This window comes from Cololabis saira, chromosome 11 (genome assembly GCF_033807715.1).
Source record: "Cololabis saira isolate AMF1-May2022 chromosome 11, fColSai1.1, whole genome shotgun sequence".
NCBI classification, from domain to species: Eukaryota; Metazoa; Chordata; class Actinopteri; order Beloniformes; family Belonidae; genus Cololabis; species Cololabis saira.
In genome coordinates, this window is record NC_084597.1 from 10,482,541 (window position 1) to 10,508,803 (window position 26,263).

General features: G+C 37.5%; 1 protein-coding gene across 1 annotated transcript in view; it reads right to left on the reverse strand.

Annotated features, from left to right (window-relative positions):
• Window positions 1-22,660, reverse strand: part of ptpn13 (protein tyrosine phosphatase non-receptor type 13) — a 92,337-nt gene extending 69,677 nt beyond the window's left edge. Inside the window, 6 exon segments of the mRNA XM_061733691.1 lie at window positions 3,976-4,063; window positions 4,265-4,450; window positions 6,712-6,777; window positions 8,089-8,255; window positions 14,685-14,804; window positions 22,373-22,660. Of these exon segments, the coding sequence (XP_061589675.1) occupies window positions 3,976-4,063; window positions 4,265-4,450; window positions 6,712-6,777; window positions 8,089-8,255; window positions 14,685-14,799 (622 nt within the window). The 5' untranslated portion in view covers window positions 14,800-14,804; window positions 22,373-22,660.
• Window positions 22,661-26,263: the final 3,603 nt, after the last annotated feature.

Here is a 26,263-nt window from a genome sequence, read left to right on the forward strand (position 1 = left end):
GAGGAAGCAAGTGATGAATGGCTTTACAGCCAGGGAAAGCATTTCCATCTGACGCTTCATGAAAAGTACCAGAAACTTAAACTTTCAGTGTACGAAGAGTATATCAAACCACATAAACGCTTGAGTACTGAAAGCCTAAAGCTCCAATGATGAGGTAAAATAATACATCCAGTGGATCGGCCTTGTTGTATCAGAACATAAGAGGTGACGTACAGGACCCGTGAAGGTGTCCCATTATAACTGGCACTAAAATGCAATTTTGACCACATGAACCTTTTCCAGGGTCACTTTTTTTTGCTGTTCGCAAACGGCCGACAACATACACGGAGATGAAAGCGAAGAATGCAGCAAAAGAATAAAGAAGAAGAAACACCATGGATGCTACTTGCATTTTTGACCTTTACGTTGGTGTAATACGCCTGAACCGGCTCATCTTAGGGCTGGGCGATATGGACCAAAAGTCATATCTCAATATTTTCTAGCTGAATGGCGATACTCGATATATATTGATATTTTTTCTGTGCCATAATTGGGGTTTCCCCCAAAGCATTATAGCATAGCATCTCTGTTAGCTTAATTTTTTTTCTGAGCAAACCCTTAAAAAAACAGTCAGTTTTAATACAAAGCCTCGTGCCAAATGTCACACAGGTTCCTTTATTAACAGAGGTCTGCACAATATCAAAATGTATAAAACAAATGAAATAAAAATAAACTGCCTGCATATATAGAATAAAAATGCTTCTTGAATAAAATAAAACAAATATCCCTTTCCTGCATAACAATTACATTAAAATACACTGTGCACTTAATACAATGTAGACAGTAACAGACAGACTTTTCCACTGAGGTTGACAGTTGTGAAAATAACAAAACATTTGTGCAAATCTCAAATAAAACATTCAAGTCAATTTGTCACAAAATAAGCTATATCAAAATCATTAAAAAAAAAATTAAAACTTTTTTTTCCCTATGTAAATGATATTGTCTTGTACCATATCGCGTTTGAAAATATATATCGATATATATTAAAATCTCGATATATCGCCAAGCCCTACTTGCTACTATGCCCAGAAAATCATGGGGAACCACTGAAATCAGTCTATCCTTGTAGAGAATCTCTGGCTACCCTTAACACAATGAAGACGTAATCTGGATGTAAACTAGTAGATGGCTGCAGCTGAGGAATAGATCGTTTGAATCGGCTTCGGCATCGACAGTTAAAGACTTCGAAAGACTACACGCGAATCATTTATTTGCAAATTAGATGTATTTGCTGTTTTGTTGATAGCAAAAGTTTAATTTACCAGTTAGCTCCACTGGCAGCTAAATGTATGGGACTTAGTGCAAACCCACTGGTGGTGGTTGTCTCCCCGTTGATTACCCTGATGGAGGACGGCGTGAAAGATGTGAACAAATCTGGACTTTCAGCAAATGAGATTAAAAGTGCCCAAAAGCAGCGTCTGATAACTAAAAAAGTAACTATTCAAGAGGTAATCTGAACCTGATTATGTCTAATGTTGACTGTAGCCAGCTGTGCTACACGTGGTCCCTGACGTGAAACATTTTGGTTCTTGTGTTTCAGTTATTCATAAATTCTGCACGCAAAAGTGGCATAAAATTACATTTTTATTACATTCTCTTCCTCCATCAAACTCCTCTACACAACTAACTCTCCTCTTGACTTGTTTCTGTCGCTTTGAGTATGCTACTTTGTTTGTTGCTCTGATTGGTCTTAGTGCTAACCAATTGCTTGATAAGGCAGTTGGATAAGCAACTGTTATATGGAGGTTTACAGACCCTACGTCTTTCCCTATGGGGCTCTAATCTCTCAGGCCATTTCCTCAAGTACTTCATTTATGTTCATGCAGCAATGGAGGAGAATCCTGACTGGTAAAAGAAAAGGACTGAATCTGAGCAACAAAATGTTACTCTCTTCATCGTCTCTAATAAACATGCCTGCATACATGTGTTGCTTTTGGGTAACATATCCCATTTAAAACAAAATGTCACACATGTGAAATGTGTATCAAAGAGCATCTTAGCAATAACACATCTTTGGAGGACTGGAGCAAACCCATGACTCGAAAGACGACCAATCACAATAAAGACTAGAAAATTTCAGGAAATTTTGATATGGGCATGCCCTACCGCCCATTCGTCCCCTTTTGCTGCTTTGGTTTGGGGCTGTAGTGTTTGTGTTCAGGGTGGTTCTATGTCAGTTTGAGGTGTTTACGGTTGTATTGCATTCATTCCTGTGCTTCCAATAGTTAATAATGGGGCGTGCTTTTTGGCGTCTAGCGTCCCCACGGTAATGCTTTTGACTGAGAAAAGTAATGCCTATCAAGGCACGATGGAGACGCATCTAACGATGTATGACATGCTTGGGTGCACTTTCCGGTTCAGGCTACGTTAACATATAGGTTTTTTTTACCATGGTAAAAAAAAACATCCGAATGAATGGGGCCATTTGGCATGGATTTTGACATAAAATTTCCTTAAATCACAGCTTCATGAAATTTGAATATATTGAAGTCCACAGCGTGCCGAGTCGGGGAACATTTGTACGATGTCTTTACGATAACCTGTTGCCTAGCAACAAGCGTCCAAAGTGAAATGTAAATAAAAAAAAAAATGAAAGGTAAATATCGCAGAAACTGTAATAATTGGAATAATGAGGTTGTAGGGTCCGTTAGTGCCAATCGGGTCAAGTGTTTGAAAGTTTGAACGATGTCTCTATGATAAAGTTCGGCCGAGCAATAATCGTCTGAATTTTCGCCTTTTTCTTTGCTTTTTGGCATCTAGCGTTGCCACGGTAACACTTTTGACTGAGAAAAGTAATGCCCATCGAGGCACGATGGAGACGCATCTAACGATGTATGCCATGCATGGGTGCACGTTGCGGTTCGGGCCGTATTAACGGACGAAAAAAGAGTGCGGAATAATAATAAGGAAGAAAAGGGAAACCTTTTCTGTATACTAATATATCGCCTTCATTTTTCAGGTTTTTCCGACCAAGTTTTATTTTTGGGGGATTTTTTTTTTCCACATCAGAGCGGGGTCATGCTGTAAACCCGCTGGTGCGCAGTGGGACTTTTGCGACTTTAGCTTGTTAGCAAAATGCTAGCCACATTGCCCTTTGGGCCATTCTGGACGATTGCAATATGTTCATGCCACTACTTGGCATGAACATAATAAGGGCATGGCTTCATTTCCATTACAGGATGAAAGTGCAACGTTATCCAGAATATAATGTGCTTTCCAACTTGACGTAAGTAGCCAAGTAAGATGTTGCTTAACAGCTGAACCTGATGTCAAACACAATAGCTTGCACATGTTGTGTCCAACCAAAGATGCGTTATTGTGAAGAGGCTCTCCAACACACGATTCACATAAATTACATTTTTTAATTCAAATGGCGCAAGTTGCTGAAAAGCTTCAAGTTTGAAGGCAGGAATTAAACCATCACATTAACAGATTTTGCATTCACACGGCTGACACATACTTCGTGGTTTGACTGTAGCGGGGAAGCTCCCAAGACTCTTGCCAGATGTGTTGGCGAGGAGTGACGCAGATTTGACATGCTTAGTCTAGCCTTTACCTTAAACTTCAGAGAAAATTGAAAACACCTGGGGCTGAAATATCATTTCACCTCCTTGAAAGAAAAAAGACTTTAGTTGTTAAGTTCAGGGCAGTGTTGGATCAAATGGATATTAAGACCTTACTAGTTGGTAATTACCCATTCTTGCTGATGAAGGCACAGCATGAGTTTTGGCAGTTCAGGAATGTGTTTTCTCAGTTGCTTTGACTCCCAGACTTTTGATCTGTCTTCATAATGATTTTGTTCTGTCTGTGACTCTGACATACTAATACAGAAAGTATTCTTTAATCTGAAGCAAACCTACTTATGTAGAATCATATATCTCTTTATGTAACCAAAAACCTCCTTTGATAATTAAAGAATGTAGTTCATCTTACCTGATGGTAGGCCTTTGCCTCTTAACCTCTCCCGAATCTCTTTACTTCGCTCCGGAAGAGACTCTCGATCTGTCACCAGACCATCCAACTGAAAAAAAAAAAAAAAAAACACAAAAAAAAATTTAAAAAGATGGAAAGTTGAAGTAAGAGACAAGGAAACAAAGACACAACAAAATATGTAATGGTCACACCTTAAACAAGCAGTAAAAGCTCTCTGATGAGAAGCTAAAAAAATATATATGCAAACACTTGCAGGGTTGCTGTACTCGGGTTTCACAGCGCTGTGTACCTGAGAGAGGCTGCCCAGCACTAACCGGACCAGTCTTCTGACGTAGGTAAAGGAAGGGTCACAGCTGGAGTTTCTGATGTGTTTGCTGCAGATGTCCAGCACCGTGCGCAGCGACATGCGACTCAACGCAACCTCGTCACACATGTTGAGGAGTAGACTGTTAAGGTGCTCCCCCAGCTTCATTGGCTGCACGGGAAAATCAAACACATAATTGAAATGAAAAAGAAACAAAGAGTCACGTTTTATTTGTATACCAATATTTGAATCTTAAAGCATCATGTTGGGGGAGAAAAGAAAAATGTGACCATATAAAGAGCTTTAGATTAAGGCAGCCACAACAAAGCCTCTTAATTCTTCCCAGAAAAACAATGATGGATACGTGACAGACCAGAACAGACAGGATCCTGGTACAAAACAGTGATACATCCGTGTAATTATAACACTATGTTGTCAGAAGGTTTAGTAAAATTAGATGGCTACAACAGATGCTCCGAATCCACCTTGTTTTTCTTGAAGTTGTGAAGGACACAACAAAAAATATTCATAACATTGCTTTCCAAAGCTTTCTTGGAGGTCAGCAAAGGATTATGCATATTTCTAGCAGAAAAGACAGGAGACTAAGTTTCTCATTTGTCACGCCAGCATTTTCGAGGACGTCTGACTTGCATTAAAGGGAAAAAAAATCGGACTTCTTAGATTTTTATAATTTATATCCACGTATGAATGAGAAATATATTCCACATGACTGATCCAAACTCTTCTCTTTAAAAAAAAAAAAAAAACACTGATTACACATCCAGTGGTTATACCGGCATTTTTAATAAAAAATAAATCATTTAGAAGCTTTTTGATCAGGTTACATAAAGAAATCAGACAGTACAGAGGTTGTCCACGTGTCGCCTCGTGACCCACAATCAACTAGCATGGGAACGACAGGTGACCTTTTCATGGGTCAGGGAAAGGACATTGTTCTGAGCCCGAGTGTGAGAAAATTGTGCCTGTAAAATATCTCAAAAATCTGAACACGTTGCACAGCCCTGACCGCCTCCACGTTCAAACACATTCCAGAGTGCATTTACATCTTGCACCTATTCTCATCAAGATGAGATGTTTAGATACGGATAATATCTCAAAAGGAAGTTTCCACTAAAACATAATGCCTGGCTCACACGGGCTTATGAGGCTGAATACGAGCACTAATATGCATTAAAAATGATCTTTTATGCCACATGCTGTTAACCCCTACCGCCTACCTACTTCATTTTTGTTGTAATGTATTGTATATTATGTGTCGGACCCCAGGAAGAATAGCTGCAGTTTTGCTGTAGCTAATGGGGATCCAAATAAAACTAAACTATAAACTACCTGCTGTTAACCCCTACCACCTACCAGCCACTTATCATGCCGGAGTTAAGTTTTGTCAAAATAGTCAGTTAGGTATACTTCACATCTGCATATTTTCAGTAAGAAATAAATAGGGGTGTAACGATACACTAATCTCACGATACGGTACGATACACGATATTGAGGTCACGATAACGATACGATACGATATTATAGCAGTATTTTTTTAACAACCTTGCATGAGGAACATATGACTGGAAAAAAATTGTCTTTTATTTGAAAGACACAAAATACAAAACAATGCTGTGCATTTGCCGTATTGTTACAGTTTGTAATGCTTTATAACTGTTTAAGTTTTAAAGGGAAAGCCAGGCCAACCATTTTCCACAAACTGAACTAAAAGTAAATGTCAGGTTTGCATTATGCATCTTCAGTTTCATACAAGTACAAATATTTTGCCACAAACTGAATAGTTTCTCTCATGTATGATTTGACTTTTTTCTTTTTTCGGATGCGCGTTACTAGTCAACACAATAGATTAATATTAATAATCCAATATCCGCAAGCGATACACTTTGTCACCTCCACGACACGTATTGTGACGTTTTTGTATCACAAAATGTTGTGGCACGATATATTGTTACACCCCTAGAAATAAAAACCTACAACATATGATCATTTCACTTAATCCCTTAATATTACTTGTTCTTTTGTATTGCACCTAATCACCACAACAAATTCCTTGTGTGTGTTAAAAACACTTCTTGGCAATAAACTTTCTGATTCTGATGACTGTGCGAATAACAACTGATGTCAAACATGAAACCAGACCACAAGGTACTAATGTGAAAAGAGAAACCATTGTTCTTAGTTAAGTAAATGTTGGCATTGGTTCTGAGGGCTCTCCAAATTGATTTTCAATACTCCATACCAAGTAAAAATACAAGCCGAGGTTAGGTTGCAGGTTTACTGAAAACAGTTCACACCTTCTTAAATCATTAACATGAGTTTTTAAAGTATCCCGAGTGGAAAGACTCCCAATATTTAAGCCCTGGCCATTTAGAAAAAAAAAAAAAAAAAAGGTAGTTATAGGGATGATTTACCTGGCTTTGGGGGATCTCATAGTCTGCTCCCCAAAATAAGGTCATTCCCAGAGAGTACATGTGCATCTGTACAGAAAAAAGAGGGAAAGACATTACAAAAAAAGTAAAGTTTAAGAGAACAAGCAACAATGAATACTTGCAGGAATTAGGACTGTGAATGCACTGTTTAAGTTAGCAGAAACTAGACATTAAAATATATTAGAGGTACAATAAAAAGAATTAAGATTTTTTTTCCCCCCTCCTCACTTGGAAAAAGACATTTTCCATTTCCCTCTCCTTATTACTATCCACTTAAAGCTTGGGATAGAAATTACTTCCCCTGAATGTTGGGCTTGGTAGAGGAAAGAATAATTCAGGGATTGCCAAAGAATGCAGCAGTGCCTTCAAGGTCTTTACCGAGCCGGCCTCCTCGAGTGAAAATTTAAAGTCATGCAAACACATTCTGACGACAACAAAAAAAGAAATGGAAAACTTGAAGATTAAAATAAGTCATGCAACTCGGTGCATGTTGATAGCATATAAAGAAACAGTTGCACTTGCAGCTGAAAAATATTTACCCGCAGTCTGTTAGAAGGAGGAAACAGATTATACCTTGTACAGTGAAATAACACAGCTGGGAATCAAGCCCAGGGCTGGAAAACTGACTCAGCACAAAACTGTGTCGAGGTCTGTGGGGCCGTGCCAGAGACAGGTTTCCAGTCATGCAAGCTTTTAGTTCATCTACCACAGGGGCCGGGTTGAAACGAGGGGGTGTGGTGATGGTGTGCGCTGCAGAACATAATATGGTGGCTTATGACTTCAGTTATGGATGTTGCAAATGGTGGCTTATGACTTTGGTTATGGATGCTGCACACGCACAATTGTGGTGCCCTCGTTTTCAAACATATGCACAAACCAAATTGCCATGTCATTTCCAAACATTTTCTTGACATGTAGTCGCTGAGAGTTGGCTTGCTATGATGTTAGACTTTCAGATATTTTATTTCTGCTTTGACAAGCAGCCCCAGCAGAGCTTCAGAAATGCTCTGAGTAAGCTCTCATTTTGTTTTTGTGTCCTATAACCACACATGCGTGAGCATAGGGGAGGTATCAAACAATAAATTCTTTCACTGTTCCACACTGTGAAAGCCAAAGGCGGAAAAACCAAACATGGATCTAAGCCATGCCACTTTGTAGATGCTTTATGAAGATGACAATGCATTCGGCACATTTCTACTGTGCACACAGTGTGGTTTGGGACAGCGTCATGTCGTGAAATGACACCAGTTTCAAGCGTTATAAACAGAAGATTTGAGATAAGGGCAATAAATCGCACATCTAAGCTTAACAGCTCTGTGTAGTTGTGTAAACATATTGTGAGAGTATAATGGTGTATACCTTCTCTATGTCAGAAATTGAATTCAAGGAAATCCCTTCCAGCACCTCTGGAGCGGTGAAGGCTCTCAAGTCCTGCTGGGTGACATACTCGTCTGTGAAGGAGATGTTTCCAGAGGGCATGAGGAGAAGGGACCAGGGCGAAATAATGAAGCCCATGGCTGCAGGGTCTGGGAATGGAAACAGATAAGACAACACGGGGACATGTTAAACGTTAAACTTTAATAAAACCAAGTTCATAATATTTGGAAAACGATTGATAAACTCACAAAAGAAACTTATGATAAATGACATAGAAATAGAGAGAGTAAATTAAATTAAATTTCTTGGAGTCATAATAGACAACAAATTATCCTGGAAGCCACATATACAGTACATTAAAGGCAAAATATCCAAATCAATTGCAATATTATACAAAGTCAAACACCTTCTTAATCAATCATCACTATACACCTTGTACTGCTCCTTCATACTTCCATATATGAGCTACTGTGTGGAAGTATGGGGGAACACATATAAAACAAACACGGATACAATATTCAAACTTCAAAAAAGAGCAATAAGAATTGTAAATAATGCGGCCTTTAGAGAATCAACAAACCCACTCTTCATCAAACTGAGAACTCAAATTTAAGCATCTGGTCGACTTCAAAACTTTACAAATCATGCATAAAGCAAATCATCATCAGTTGCCACAAGACATCCAGAAGTTGTTTCAAATAAAAGAAAATAAACACAATCTCAGGGGAATATGTCATTTTAAAAAACGACATGTACGAACAAACATCAAAACCCATTGTGTATCAGTGAAGGGAGTTAATCTGTGGAACAACTGCAAAGATGAAATGAAATCATGCAAATCACTAAGTAAGTTTAAACAAATCTTTAAAAACAATACTCTTAATGGATACAAAACGGAAATGGACACATGAACTGACAACCAATGACCAAAGTGCCTTGCTCAGCTGAACCACTTTTTCTTTTCTTTTATGCTTTTCTTTTGAAGTTGTGTGAAATGATGAAACGGTAAAAACAGAACATTAGAAGGGGTAGGACTAGAAAAGTTTTTTGAAACTTCATCCTACACCCTTTCAAACAGGAAATATTTATTTACATATAGATTTGTCTCTTTAATTTGCTTTATTTTGCTTATGGTTTTCTTTGTTGTTCTTTTTTTTTTTTTTTTTCGGTATATACATTTTATGCATTCTGATTATTTTTTTTTTGTTTTAACCTGTTTGAATAAATAAATAAATGAAATGAAATAAAAATGTGATCAGAAAAGAAGTGCAAGCGAACAAAACCGTTTCCTACATTTTGTTTTCTTAAACTTTTAATTACACATGCACGCAGGCCGAGTGTGTGCGGCATGTTTCAAAGCTCAGCACTATCAATCAAAGGCTGCTTGGGCATTTCCAGCCTGAACGTAGTGACTAAAGACATGTATATAACCACAGCTGACGTTTTTCCTCACTGAAGCTTTGGCATTTACAGATATTCAGGACGACTGGAGTAAACAAAAGCCCATCTTATTTTTCTTGCAGGCTAAGAAAGCAACTGTTGAGGCACGGAAGCAGAGAGGAATGGCTACACAGCATAATTCCCTTTTCCTACGAAGCCACAGCCTGAGCTACGGTTGGAGAGCGTTTTAAAAATATACAAAGGAATGTTTGAGCAGCTCTGCAAAATTCTTTTCTTTGACTGATGCTCAACTCTGAGAAAAAGGGGTGTGGGGAACAGGGGAAGTTGATTAGAGGCACTAAAGAAAAAAATATTTGCTTTCAAAAGCTGGAATTTACTAAGAAAATATAAGTTTCCTGTTCTAAAGCTCATGTGACCATTTGAGCAATCTCACTCAAAAGTAGAATGGGTCACTAGGTGTATCCCACTTCAGTTTTTTTTGCTATAAATATGTCATTTACACATTTATTTGTTTATGGCTGGAAAACTAATAAACTGAAGTTACAAGACATTCATAAATTGAGCCACATCAAGCAAATCAATAATCAATTTCAAGTCCTTACTGACTTCAGTGAGCAAAATAAATAGTACAAATTTATTTTTGTATCCTATTACTATGTAGTGAGTCAGTCTGACAAGATGGATCCGGAACTATTACAGATTGAGAGACTACTCTGTACTAAACTGTACTAAAACGTGTAATCAGAGGTGGACAGAGTACTCGACCCCAGTACTTGAGTAAGAGTACAAATACTACTGGTCAAAATTTACTCAGTTACAAGTAAAAGTAGCTCAGTCAAAATATTACTCGAGTAAGAGTAGAAAAGTACTTGCTTTTAAAGGTACTTAAGTATCCAAAAGTAAATGCTTTTAAATTTACTTTAAGTAAGAGTAAGAGTAAGAGTAGATTTCTTATTTTCCACATCAGTAAATTACTATATTTTTTCTAAATTAATTTAAGGATCTTTTAACTCTTGTTTCTGAGAATTAACTCTTTGAAACCAGCTGCACTGATGTGCTGCTTTTAGAACCACAATGTGATATAAAACCTGCAGAAACACCAAAAACAAATCAAATGAATGAAATGAGTTTATTAACAATCATGAACTGAAACCAAATGAACCTGCACCATCCAACCAAGTCTGGATCCCCCTCAAACACCACTGCTTTACAAAAAAAGCAGGCGCATTGTTGCGGCTCTGTCTTCACTTGTTGCGGCTCTGTCTTGACAAACGCAGGCTACTTTGGCGGTATCGTTTTGAGGAGGCTTGACGTATTTCCGCTTTACGTACATCCCAGTGGAGAGCGTGCACTGTGATAGGTCTCCTCCTTTGACAAAAACAGCTTGTGTCCAATAGGATTTTAGGGAAGAAGAAAAAAGAGCAGACCTGAAAGTAACGAGTACTTTTCAGCCTTCCTAGAAATTTACTCGAGTAAAAGTAAAAATATTTGTCTTGGAAATGTATTCAAGTAAGAGTAATAAGTACCAAAGAAATCTAATACTCAAGTATTGTACAAATCCTCTGGATATGTACTTAAGTACAGTACTCAAGTAAATTTACTCCGTTACTGTCCACCACTGCGTGTAATGCATTAAAACAATCTATACTATACATTTGAGCAGACCAAAACAATTATATAATAAAAAAGTACCATGGCATGATGGGAAATTTCTTATGACAAATCCGAGAAACCCACGCATTGCTTACTCAAACAAATCATTCTTATACAAACATGCAGCAACTGCAACCGTTTACACACAAGGAAAAAAACTGTGGTGGCTGCATCTGACGAAGAGTAGAAGTTTACAGCGTTTGGATCGCGAAACACCCCTCCACTGCACGAGACGGAAACAAAAACAACGAGCGATCTAAACTTTTGTGCAAAGAGAAAACACTTCCTCTGCTTCGGCTGGCACCGTTATTCCTCACTGTTTTCCTTTTAATTCAACCCATCTTTACAGAAATAGTAAAAGGCTTACTTGTTGACAAACGTATTCAAAACAGACTGATGAATGTCAGCACTTGAATTTTGTATGATAAAAAGAAAAAAACCTTGTGGTAAACAGACTTCTTTACATAGCTCTGTGACTATATAATAGCTGGGTCCAACATCTGCTATTCAAATTTTAGCTTCACTCAGCAATCTGAAGCTGTACGCATCAAAAGGCCACAATTTACTCGCACTGGAAAAAGAAAAAGTGGGCGTTAAATACAACAGTCCCCAGTATATTTTGATTTAAGAGGTTATCGAGAAGCCTTCGTGACTAATTTACTGTACAGTAGCATTTACTGTAAATGTGACCTCAGCGTGGCAGGAATTATCACAAGCATCTCTGATAAGGGAGACGTCAAGATGAGTCTCAGCACGCAAACCTGCTGGAAAAAACAGCAGTTTTGGAGGAAAAGAAAAACTTCTATCAAGAAACGTGTTCAACCAGATACTGGTTACTGTTTGTAGGAAATTTACAATAGTTAACAGATTGCATGACACAATTATAGGCCGAGTAATAAGGTGTGAGTTTTTCACGAAACCAGGCACCGCCCAGCAGGTTTTAAACCAACACACTGCAGTGCCTGCTGACTCACATCCTCACCAGTATCTCCAGAGTTAAACCTCCTTTAGTCACCCCGCAGTTTACGTTTTCTTAAGCAACAAAATCTCCCAGGAGTCTGACATCCTTATCTCCATCTGCCTTCAAGAACAACCAGAGACGATTCACAATGGCACGAATGACTCACTGAAAACTAGATAAATGTTTGGAGCAAAACTGCAAAGTCAGCAGGGCTTTATAACAACGATAATGAGACAGATCGCAAAAAAAAAAAAAAAAAAATACATGCTTTATCTTGTTTGCTTGACTCATTGCTTTGCTTAGGTTATCAATTCACACTCACAAGCAATTACACTGACAGGTTTCTTCAGAAAGGAACAGTGTAAATGTTAAATTAACAAAAACAACAAAAGATTGAGAACTGATTTCATAACTCTTCAACTGTTGCATCAGTATCTTAACTCCTCTTTCCTCAACCCTCTTTCTCCATTTTCAATGCCGGAAACAGGAACTTTGTGGAGGGAAAAGTCACCCTTCAAAGCCGGCGCTGGGAGGTTTTACTTTTGGGATTAACTGGGACAATAAGAACGACGTTTAGTGGTCAAGTATTTTCAGTGCTTCCCCCTCCCCAATTTGAGATGGATAAAATCTAGCAACTTCAAGTTGTACTGCAGGAAAATTTGTAAACACAGCATTCAAAGTCAGACGTTCAATCCTGCCTCAATCAGCTGAAAACGAACAGTGCAAACCACAAGCTGAGGTTGTCGAGCAAGCCTCGGCTATGACAAGAAAGGAATGAGTCTGAACAAACGGACACTTATCTCTGATCGTTTTGGCTACGTTCATGACTAATAAAAATGTTTAATATTAACCGATCATTAGTGCTTGCAGCTGAAATGTACTTCCTCATTAGTGCAGTCTTGTGTGGCTACTGTGGAGGATCAGTCCCGACAAAGAAAAAAGGTAAATCTAAGCAATAAAATGTTAAAAATCAGTGTACAAATGTATTTACAACTGTCACAACCTTCCAATTGGTTTTAAGTGTTTTTTTTCTTTGAATTCCGATATTCATTCATATCCCACTCGGCAAGCCAAGAACCTGCACATACCCTATAGTCGTACTTCTCTTAGGCAGTTCTCAATAAGACATCGAGGGTCCATTCTTTGGAATGCTACTGATCCTTGGCTAAAAACATCACCATCTCTGCTAGCTTTCAAAACAAACTACAAAAAAATGCTTTTGCAGTAGAATAATGTAAGGTCACTCAATCATATTAAGTTCAATAAGAGGTTATTATTATATGTATTTTAATAATCTGTACTGTGTGTATGTACTGGTATATTTGCATCTAAACATGTGAATCTACAACTGGTATTTTGATGTGTGTTCTTTTGGGAGAAGTTCTCGATAAGCCTTCTGGCTTCCAACTTCTCCTGCACAATATTAACATGTATGTATCTTTTTGTTTTTAACTTGTATGTGCGAATAAATAAAACAAAAACAAAAAAACAAATAAAAATCATTGTTTCACATTGTTAGTGAATTAATCCTATAGATCCTTTGATGAAACTGGATTTTATTTTTATTTAACCTTTATTTAACCAGGAATAATCGCATTGAGATTAAAATCTATTTTGCAAGGGGGTCCTGGCCAAGAAGGCAGCACAATAGGTCCACATCAGTTACACATTGAACAACATCAACAAAAGATACATAAAAAAACAGCTAAAACAGTTTGGCATTCACATCACTACAGTATAATCACTCAATGTTCGATAAAAGAACATGTACATTCAGTAGTCAGATAGACCTTGATCCTAGCTTTAAAATCTACCAAACTTGGGAGATGATCCAATTTAAGATGACTCTGTAATTTATACCAGGACGAGGATGCAAATGCTTTGAAGGCCCTTTCCCCAAAAACAGTCCGCGTACGAGGAATAGTGTACATTATCAATCTATCGTGCCTGAGACTACAGCTTTTGGTGTTGACTTTAGGAACCAAGAGAGAACACAAATAAGGGGGCAAGTCACACAAGATGGCTTTATAAAGAAAACAATACCAGTGTTCCCATCTACGATTGTGCAAAGAAGACCAGCCAAACTCTCGTAAAGACTACAGTGATGAGTACGAAAACCTAAATCTGTTACAAATCTTAATGCTGCACGATACACCGAATCCAGCATTTTCAGGGAGGAGAGATTTGCATGCATGTATAAGATGTCACCGTAGTCAAGTATTGATACAAAAGTTGCCTGAATCAGTCTTTTTCTAACATTAAAGGAAAAACAACTTTTGTTTCTATAATAGAAACCAAGTTTAACCCTGAGTTTCTTTGTAAGACACTCAATATGGTATTTAAAAGACAGATTTTCATCCAAATAAAATCACAGGTATTTGTAGACTGAAACTCGTTCAATCACCTTTTCATTTTGTGTAACAATCTGACAGTCATCATTTGTCTTCCCGGATTTTATAAAGCAATGGATGAAATAGACCTTTTCTTTCTTTTTTCTTTTCTTTTCTATATAGTGCTGTTTAAACATTTCCTCTACACGGATAACACCAAATGTTCTCCTTACCTTTGTGAAAAAGCTCTTGGAGGCTCTCTGCACTCTGGCTGAGCACTGCCCACACCTCCTCCTCCTGCAGCGGGCCTCCTCGAACCTCCAAGGCTTCTGCCAGAGACACGTGCATCTTCCCTGCACAGATAGAGAAAGAGCACACAAGATCTGATTTATGTAAGAAAATTACCATCTGATAGATCATAAGATCTCACAGAGCCCATCGCCGATACTTTACTTCACATTTTCTGCAGTGAAAACAAATCTGCAACAAAACTCCAACTCTGAACCAGGTTTCATTAACTTTGGGAAGACTGTTTGTCAGCTAAAGCAGGGGAAAAAACTAAGAGGAACGACGATGATAAGCCTTTGTCCTGGGGAGTATGACTGAAGCAGAGTGTCATCACCAAGACATTTCTTCCAAATAGGGTTTCTATTTATTTCATCAAATAATTTTTTCAGGACTCTCTCTCTCTCGTGTATGGCCTAATGTGTTTCCATGGATAGAGACTGCAAACTCTGCTGTGAAACTGCGCAGCTCCTGCAGTTACCTTTGACCTCCTTTTTGCCTCAGTGATTGATGTCATTCCAGTGCAGTCATTGACTACCTGGCACTCTGCTTTACCCTTTCTTGGCAGGAGTGTAGTGGTGCCGTGTTCTTCCCACTTTCTGATGAATTTAATGGTGTTTAAAAGCAAAAAAATGTTTTTCTACAAATACTAAACTGTACTTCTCCAGAACTCTGTCCCTGACCTAGTGCTTTAGTATTCATTGTGTCGTTTATTTGTCGATGCCGGTTTCTTCATGGTGATTCAAACTTTGGTGCTTTTTTCAAGTAAGTCTATATACAGAGATGTTGACACTCTCTCCACACAGCAGTTGTATCATATTATTGCAGGAATAAATAAGAAAAGAGACATCCTTGTTGAGCTGTTCTTCTTCGTCATTTTTGCACAGGTCAGACAAAGGTAGCTCAGTGGCCAACAGCAAAACAGCTTCCAAGAATCAACTGAATAACAACAGCATCATCGGTGAGAGCCGCGAGTCCCATTCGCTGGCTCCGTCTTACAAAGTCAGGTCAATTCTTCGTTGTCAGCTCAGACCTGCATCAGTTGGAGGTATTTGTATGATTTCTGAAGTTAATGAGCAGTGCCATATTTGAATTTACAGATTGAAAACAAAGGAGTTGAATAAGTATGCAAACTAGGGCTGCACGATTAATCGTTAAAAAAAAAAAATCGCGATCTCGATTCATGCTTGAACGCAATCTCATTTCCAAATGACGACGATTTATAAAAAAAAAAAAAAAAAAAAATATATATATATATATATATATATATATATATATATATTTTTTTTTTAAAGATGGCTGCATAAAAAAAGGACTAGGCCTATGTTCTAGGTTGTTGTAGTCCTGTCATGGTCAACTATCATGTTGTCATGTTTGTTGTATTTTGTTAATGATTGTGGATTACATTTGGAGAAACATCTACCTTTCTCATCACCTGACACATATTGCACATAAATATTGTTAAAATTGTTATTGTTAAAATTATTTAAAGACAAGAGAGATGTTTATTGTTTTTATGTTCAATGTCAGCTGTTACAGCAAAAAGCAGCCAGAGGAATAATTTGTTGCCTCAGAACTACAGGATCTGTTACAAGTCCCCTTTCTGAAAGGGTGTTCAACTCAGGGAGGAACAAATATTGTTCAAAATTGTTATTATTGTTTAAATTATTCTTATAAGGTTTGTGTAAAGAAGACAAGAGATGTTTATTGTTATTATATTTTTGTTCAGCTGTTGCAAAGTTAAAGTAATAAGTGCAATAAATTTTATATTGGAAAAAAATCGTGAGAGAATCGTGATCTCAATTCTAAGCAAAAAAATCGTGATTCTCATTTTGTCCAGAATCGTGCAGCCCTAATGCAAACACACTATTTTTCAATTCCAGTTTTTCCATTTAACTCCACTAACTTGGATGACTGTGTAAAATTACAGATGTATGAGAGCAAAGACTATGGAGGGTCATTACCCATTCAAACTGAAGTCAGTTTATCAATTATTTTGAGTTACTTCAGCATTATAATCCTTTTTTATTTTTTTTGTAGTTCAAATGAAGGCCTACAAAACCCAATTGACACTTTACTACAATAACACTACAGTAGCTAACTCGGAGGATTTCACCAACATTGTGCAGTCCTTTGTGGCCTTGGGTAAACTTCTACATTTTCCAAATAATGCTGTGTTATACTTTGTAACTGAGGAGGTAGCAAAAGCACATGATTCACACACACATGGAGACACAGCAGCAGAAACGGATACTAATATATGTATATATATAAAAAAAAAGAAAATGCCACATATGTTAGTTTGTTTTTGGCACGATCTTATATCATCTTTGTGCTGGACAATTAAAAAATAATGCCAATATGTTTAATTGAATGCAGCCAATGTTAGAATAGATCACAAAATGAATATCAAAACATCAGTCGTTATGTGCAGTGATCATCAGCTGTAGGTCACTTTGCCTCTGAGAAAGCTTTGAATCTTTTATAAATAAAAATAATATCCTACTTTAAAAATTGCGTCTCTGTGCTTTATTCCATTAACCAGCTGAGTCATACAGGACTGATTCAGAAAAAAGGACACACACACACACAAGATTCTCCATCATCTATTAATCCTTCATCTCTCTCAACTCCCTCCACTATGCTGCAGTGACAATTCAGCAATGGCATGACGGATGTGAGTGAAACAGGAAGCTCCAGTTTGTCCACAACAAGCTGAGCAGAAACTATGAGCACAGAGGTTACATTTCCAACTTAAAAGATACAATTTGTGTGTCATACAAAAGAGAAAAATCCTCAACTGTGTATTGCTTGTGCGCAGTGAACCTGTAAATTCATCAATATAAAACATCCAATTTATGCATGTCAAAAGTGTTAGGCAAATTATGAGATAAATTGTTACGCTGCCGTGCAAATATGCAAATACCCAGTGCAATGCAAATTATTTAAAAAAAGAAATGACCGCTATAAAGTGCTGCATTTACATAGTCTGGTCAGCCATCATAATTATTTTCTTTTTCAATAGAAAGAATCAGCCGTTTCCTCTGGATTCAGCTTTGATTTCCAAGAGACGGTACCAGAGGACACAGGTGAAACTGCCACTGGGCATCACTGGATAAGAATGTGACGTAGGCAGATCAGCAAACAGACTAGTGTCAACAAGACATCCAACATTGTTTCCAGTAGAGTAGAAACACTGATGAATGACTGTTGTTGGTTTTATAGTGAAAACCTGAGGAGCGAAGGCGTTTTTGCAGCCCATTTTGATTCTTGGGTGCTCGTGTTGTGATTGCTTTTCATGCCATCTGTGAAGATGGAAAAAGCTGTCAATGAGAGGCACCTGACCCACTTCCCCTGAAGAGAACTTTCACAAAGTTAATAGGGTATGATGGCTGGCATAGCTAACGTAGGGCCGACCTGACATATCAATAAAAAAAACAAAAAACATGTAGAACCTCGTAGAAAAGCCACAATTTTCAACTCTATTATCACAAAAGTTAATTCAAATGGTAAATGGCTTACCGGTACACTTATATAGCGTTTTCCAGCTGTACTCCTACAGCCTAGGGCTGGGCGATATATCGAGATTTTAATATATATCGATATATTTTCAAACGCGATATGGTATGAGACAATATCGTTTATATCGATTTAAAAAAAAAAAAATGTTTTTTTGATTTTGATATAGCTTGTTTTGTGACAAATTGACTTGAATGTTTTATTTGAGATTTGCACAAATGTTTTGTTATTTGCACAACTGTCAACCTCAGTGGAAAAGTCTGCCTGTTACTGTCTACATTTTATTAATTGCACAGTGTATTTTAATTTAATTGTTATGCAGGAAAGGGATATTTGTTTTATTTTATTCAAGAAGCATTTTTATTCTATATATGCAGGCAGTTTATTTTTATTTCATTTGTTTTATACATTTTGATATTGTGCAGACCTCTGTTAATAAAGGAACCTGTGTGACATTTGGCATGAGGCTTTGTATTAAAACTGACTTTTTTTAAAGGTTTGCCTCAGTTAACAGAGATGCTATGCTATAATGTTTTGGGGGAAACCCCAATTATGGCACAGAAAAAATATCGATATATATCGAGTATCGCCATTCAGCTAGAAAATATCGAGATATGACTTTTGGTCCATATTGCCCAGCCCTACTACAGCCCCAAAGCGCTTTACACTGTATACATTCACCCACACACATCAAGCCTGAATTCACCTTTGCTTCGTATCAATTTCAGATTGCATGACAGTTAACTCTCCTTTCCCATGTTCATTCACAGGTTCATATTTCACAGATTTCAAAACGTTTTTGTTTTTTTAAATAACAAGAAAACAATCAAGTGCAATCACTGTTGGACTCTCTTTGATAAAAACTCAAAACCACATCTGAAACCTTCTTCCCAATCTCTCTGAGACCGTGAGCTACCCCTAAAAGGCTTTTCAGAGGCCGACCATCATGATGCAGCGGCAGCAAGACCACCAGAGTCACGGTGATGTGTCACCCAGGAAACATAAATATCTGTGCCAGATTTGGTGCAGACAGCTGCTGAGTTGTTTCACTGAATAGATGGAGAAAAAAAAAAAAAAAAAAAAACGTGTCCACTTGCGGTTTCAGAGTAAAATCTCCGGGGATCATGAATGTCTGCACAAAATTTCATGGCAATCTATCAAATTCATGGAGAAATACTTCAGTCTATATTTAAAGAGACAAACAAAGAGATAAAATTAATTAAAAAAGATAACACAAGGGGAATGATTATGCCATTTTTGCAGCATATAGGATTAAGTCCTGACGTCCATGGTATGTGGGTCATCAGGCTTGTTAGTGCTACGTTTGATTTCTGAACGCAATATGCGAAACAATGTCCTTTTAGTTTGGAGAACACAGTTAATGAGTGAGAATGTCACAGACCTGAATCTTTATGCAGGAATGCAGATTAACCATTCTAGCTAATGGGAGGTGTGAAGTTTGAGGCCAAGTGGGATACTACCCATCTTGTTCATTACCCATGAGAATGTGGGTGCTGAGAAGACCAATTGTTTTGTGACCCTTGTTATTTCAACAGAGACCTAGAGTGGAATGTTTTTTATCCGCACTGAGGCTGCTGTGCAGGCCAGCTCGCTTCTCATTGGACTACGTTCCTGTTCATGATTGAGGGCGCTTAGGAGCATGCAGGGCAAAACAGAAAAAAGCAGAAAGCCTAACCACTTGTCTGGCTCATTTTCTTTTTAGTTTTTCGGACCGTGGGGGATGTTTTTATTCCCAGGTACTCCCGTATATTCTCATATCATAGCTAAAAATTTAAAATAAAAACAAATCCACAGGGATTAGAGTACTAGTGCTAAGTGTTTGAAAGTCTTGGCCTCTGTCACATGGATTTTAAGGAAATAATCCTGGAAACGTGATAGACTTCTCTACTCTAGTTCTGTGAAATTGTTCCTCTACACCCACTTTCCTGTCTTCGCCACAGCAACAATACACGAGATAGATTTGAAGACAATCCCCTGAAAAACTGCTTCGTCCTCATTTCTGCGGCTGTCTTTTAAAGATAATCCTTCTATAATAACGAGGAACAAAAAGCTCCCTTTTTAAAAACTTTCATATTATCCTTATTCTTTTGGAAACCAAAATAGCTGAAGTTCGACTGCAATTGGCAATAAAACTTTTAAATTCCACTTTTATTTCCAAAAACAAAACTCATAATACAAGATATGAGAAAGAATTTTCTTCATATCCTCCAAACACCAGAACTGTGGTCTCAGCTGGCAAACGCATATGGGACAGAAGGTGGTGAGGTGCGCCAGTACGGAGGTGAAAATCTTTTTCTGAGTTACCCATGCCAGGAAAATCCAGCAACAAACTTGCATTGAACCTCTATTCCCAGAATCATCCTGTGTTATGCAGGCTGCAAGCTCAGAGGGCTTTGATAAGGTTATCTCTTCAGCCAGCGTTTCAGGGGTGTAAGGGATAAGACTTTTAAAACATACGGCAAACAAAAGCCAGGCTGAGTACCACTGAACCAATATAATGCAAATACAGCAAATATATGACTGTTTGAATAATCAAGCAGGCTGAGATTTGGCCTGTGTTTACAGTAGATCATGTAGAAACATAATTTGTAAAAAAGAGCAACTCCAACTCTGTTATTTACAACACACTCAGTGGTGTCTGCAGGACATGTGACATCACAGCTGATCACAGAGTCCTGCATATATCATATCCTATGAAATAACTTGAAAACCTGTTTAAAGAAATGAGATAATCGTTCTATACAACTTTTAATTTAATATTTGGATTTTTCTTTTACCAGCAAAAGCTCTATCTGTTAAGAGGGATTTGCACAGTTTCTGTTTGTGCAATCATATGTTATATTTTGTTTGTTTATGGGTGTATTTTGCTGTGTTTTGCCAAGTTTAAATCTACTTTTAACTGATGTTCTCTAACAAAACCATTTTACGAAATAATATTTGCATAAAAATGCAGCACTGATCTAGTCCTACATGCAAAATATTCTTGTTTGTCATAAAATGAGGATTGCAGCTGTTTTCCCAGCAGGACCTTAATGAGGTTTCTCGTGAAGAGAACAGCAGCGGGAATGATGCTGCAGCAGTGGCTAACCTTAACTACAGAGAATAAACTTCACTGTTTCGTTGTCATTGTTCATGAGCCGGTTAATGTTTGTCTACAAGCTGACACACTTTTCCAGACAACTTTGAATGCTGGATGACACAGTAATGAACTTGGCCCTTCCAGTTATGAACCGGTCCGTCTAAGCAAACCAGTGAAACGCCACTGAATGCTTTTGTTTTTCCAGTACAGCCAGGAAGAGAACCATGACTATTTTGTCAATTATCAGCCAACCTCTGGACCAAACAGCCCTCCCTCGTTTCTCATTTTGGTCTGGACCTCATCTGCTCCATTTCTGCTAATAACAGGGTTGCTATAAGCACCGTGACATGCAGTGCATGGTTTTTCAGAAAAATTCACTCCAACCTCCCAACACAAAAAAACCCAACCTACTGACTAAACCCCCCCGCCCAGTTTTTCCAATGATGCTCACATCATCTCTACCATGTCCACTTAAAACGGGAAAGTTCACACAGCCTCACTGCCTGCTCCTGTAGTGCAACACTGCCCTTTGACTTTTGGGTTTGGGCACTTTTCTATGATAATGAAGGGGGGAGGGGGTAGAAACTACCCGTTTCCAACTCCATAAAACCTTCAGGCTTTTGTGACACATTATATGCTTTGTGATCTAGGGAAAATGCATGCAAAAATACCATGCATGGTGACCTTTCTTTTTTTTTTGTTATATAAAGTAAATGGTGCTAGTAAGTGAGCTTGGAAACAGTGTCTCCTCCCTCCCAGACCAAAGACGTCCAAAACACCAATGTATATGCATATAATATACATTATTCTTGTAATAATACAAGATTAATGCTTATATTTAAAGTCTAAACTTACTTGCTAGATATCAATCAACCCTAATTTTCTAGCTTCCAGTTTTGTCAATGTTTCCAGAGAAAATGATGGTCCTTCCAGGTTCCCAGTCGAGCTAAAGTTAGCAACATCACAATAAAGTGCATTTTTAAATGGAGTTGGGAGTGGTTTACGAGGAAAACTTACCAGGCAAGGAGAGCTAGAAACTCAAATGAGAGGGAAATGCTGGTAGTCCGGAGGTGCAGCCAGACGCCATCCCATCAACAAAGCCACATCTTGGATAGAAGTTAACTAGTCGGCAACAGGTTTCCAGCGCGTACTCTGCTACACAAGTCCCCTTACTTCCCGATTGCTGGTTCCAACGGCACAGAAGTTAAACTAAAAAAAAATATTTTCTTTTACAAGTAAAAAAAAAGAGAGAAAACCCCCTTTTTTTGATAATAATTCGTGTTTTAGTGGCCCCTACACAGTCTCATGTTCTCCTCCAGTGAAGCCAAGTTACCATTTCTGTGGAGGAGCGGGATAAGCCACGCCCCCCGCCAGCCAGCGTGGGCGTGGCCAGACACCTCACCGCGGCCGCTCATTGGCTCAGAGCTTGGGGGACTGTCATTTGACCGTTCCCATGGTAACGCACAACTCGGAGTAAAATGTACAAGCGTAAATATAAATATAAATATAACAATACGCTAATAAATAAATAAATAAATAAATATATATTTTATATATCTGTGTAAAAAATATTATCTATTGGTGTTTTTGTACAAAGTTGATGGCATTCATTAGGTATTTCGTTTTTTAGTTTTTAGTTTAGTTTATTTATCTAGCAATATAAGACAAATATGAACAAAAAATGAAAAACAATGAAATAACATGCAAGGAAAGGAAGAAGCCTGTGGCTTATATAGAATCCTTTCCATATATGAATAAAAAACAAAACAAAGCTACACAAGGGAGAGTAAAAAAAACAAAAAAAAAACACAAGAAAATGTAACTCAGATCAAATAATGAACATTACAAAGATGAAACAATAAGAAAGTTCTTTAAATGTTTTTTTGAATATTGGCAAGGATGGTGATGATTTAAGAGATTTATTGAGTGAATTCCACAATTGGTATTTCTGGTTAGATAAGGCTTTAGCTTTCACATGTTTGATAATGGGTTTGTTTGACCATAATCAGAAAATAAATTCATAAATTAAGGTAACCCTGAAGTGCCAAAAACAAAAAAAAAGGTAAAATGGCAAACACAAACAGACAAACACACATAAGACAGAGAAAACAGCACAAGAACTTAAAAAAGGAACTTAAAAATGTGTTAGCGAGCACAATTGCGTGTTTTAGTATATGACTTATGACATAACATCTAGTTTTCTGAAATATTATTGTTTTATTGTTGTTTTGCACCTCAGTGTGACATTTGAAAACATTGCTTAAATAGTATTAAGCTATTTAAAAAAAAAAAGCAGTTCTTTCAAAAGGGAGTCAAGAGTGTTTTTTTTTTCTTCATTTTAAGGATTTGACAATATTCCAGGGTTTCCCACAACGTTGAGTCATCTAAGTAGTCAGGAAGCTATTCACTGTTGAGTACTTCCTTCCTATAGGGCACTTCAAAGCTGGCCTGCCCTCAGTCTTTCCAGCGCCATCTAGTGGCTGTTCATCGCAGTTACAAGCCGCCTTTGACGTGTGGATGGCTTTCTCTCTGCTTGCCTCCACTTGTCAGTGCTTAAAGGCATTATTATGAGCAAACCCGGGAAGGAACATGTGACTCTATTAATTACATACGTTTTCTTTAAGATTGAGACATTTTCTGGCAGACACAGTTGCAAAATCAGCTCAAATTTCTGTGTATGCCTCTAAATACCGTATATGTCTCTGAGGGTGCTCGGTAATTCAAGAAGACACACGATTTAGGACATAATATTGAACTTATGGGTTTTTATTTCCCAATGCATTACTGCAGATACCACATTTCTTGTAAACATTGTGCTAATCTGGCTGCTTAGAATTACATCTAACACTACAAATTGTGTGACATCGGTGTGGGAACCTGTTATGGTTTTATACACATAGTAATCTTCAAATCTTTGAAGGGATTTGTAGTTCCGTCACACCCAGAATGACAAGACAGCAGAGTAGAAACTGCCACTTTTGGTACATCCTTTACAAGAATCATGCACAGAATAATAACGTGACATTTTCTGTCCTCTGAGAATAATAAGGATACGTGTGAATAAAACATTCATTATCCCCAGTCCAAATACTTTCTCCCCTAATGAGTTTTCAGATATGAAACTGAATCAATATTCTCTTTAGAGAGAATTAGCACTATTGACTGATCAGTATGATTTTGATGGTTGTCTCACTGAAAACTCTGGATTAGAAAGACAAAACCTCCAAATAAAGGAGAAAAATCATAACATAAATCCTTCTGGGATTGTAGTTTCCTGCTTTTTGGATCCAAATGATCTTAACTTAACACAGAAACGTACGACGGAGTATTAGGGCCAAACAAAAAAACAAAAAAAGGAAATTACGAGAATAAAGTCATAATGTAATGAGAATAAAGTCGTAAAATTATGAGAATAAAGTCATAATATTACGAGAATAAAGTCGTAATATTACGAGAATAAAGTTGTAATATATTATAAATATATAAATATAACTTCACAAGATGCTCAATATTCTTCATTTTAACACAGGGAGAAGACTGCTCTTCCTGTTAGAGTTCTCATAAATTACCACTTTATTTTCATAATATTATGACTTTATTCTCATAAATTACCACTTTATTCATTACGACTTTATTCTCGTAATGTCACAACTTTATTCTCGGAATTTTACGACTTTATTCTCGTAATATTACGACTTTATTCTCATAATATTACGACTTTATTCTCATAATATTACAACTTTATTCTCGCAACATTACGACTTTATTCTCGTAATGTTACGATTTTATTCTCGTAATTTTACGACTTTATTCTCGTAATATTACGACTTTATTCTCATAATATTACGACTTTATTCTATTACGACTTTATTCTCACAACATTACGACTTTATTTTCGTAATTTTACGACTTTATTCTCATTATATTATGACTTTATTCTCGTAATTTCCAAATTTTTTTTGTCTTAGTTTGGCCCTAATACTCCGTCGTAGAAACGTGACAACTACAAGATTCATTTTTCACAATGTCTAGGATACTTGTTATTTTGGGGCTTTACTCTTTTAATAACTTGATAAACCACTGCCAGAGTGATCTATTGTGTGCCACGTCTCCTCCAACTTAGTCGCCTCTAATTACTGTACATCACCTGAGGCAGATAGACTCCCATCAGGAGACAGAGTGTGGAAAAGCAAGTCTCACTAAAAGTGTAACCAAAGGGATTTGAATTTTGGATTTCCACTCCCTTCTATTTCAGTCTGTCCTTAATACCTCCTCATCAGCGATGGTCTGAGCCCCCAGGGCAATTGGCAGTGAAACGTTAAAGGAGCGGATATGCCTGTCATGAGAGCCTTGGATATGTGGGGCACCTGGTGGTGCTGGTTGAAGGCATATGTTTGTCTTTGATTGGCAAGTTTAACCCTGGGGTCCAGCTGGAGAGAATTACAAACCTTCCTGGAGCTCTTTAAACTTTGAAATGAGGTCTACTGTCTGTGCCAAGTAAAAAAAAAAAAAGGAAAAAGATTCTGGGTTCATGCTTTTAGCTCGAGTGATCAGGCATTTAAACTGCAAACCATTTGCGGGGGCACCTCTTTAAATGTCTGAAATAAGCCTGCATGGAAGTATGACTACCTGATGTGTGTTTAAGGTGTCTGCTTCAAACAGGCCTCGGTTTCAGACGCCTTGATTGCAACACGCTAGGGCTGGGCGATATATCGAGATTTTAATATATATCGATATATTTTCAAACACGATATGGTACGAGACAATATCGTTTATATCGATTTAAATTTTTTTTTTTTTTTAATGATTTTGATATAGCTTATTTTGTGACAAATTGACTTGAATGTTTTATTTGAGATTTGCACAAATGTTTTGTTATTTGCACAACTGTCAACCTCAGTGGAAAAG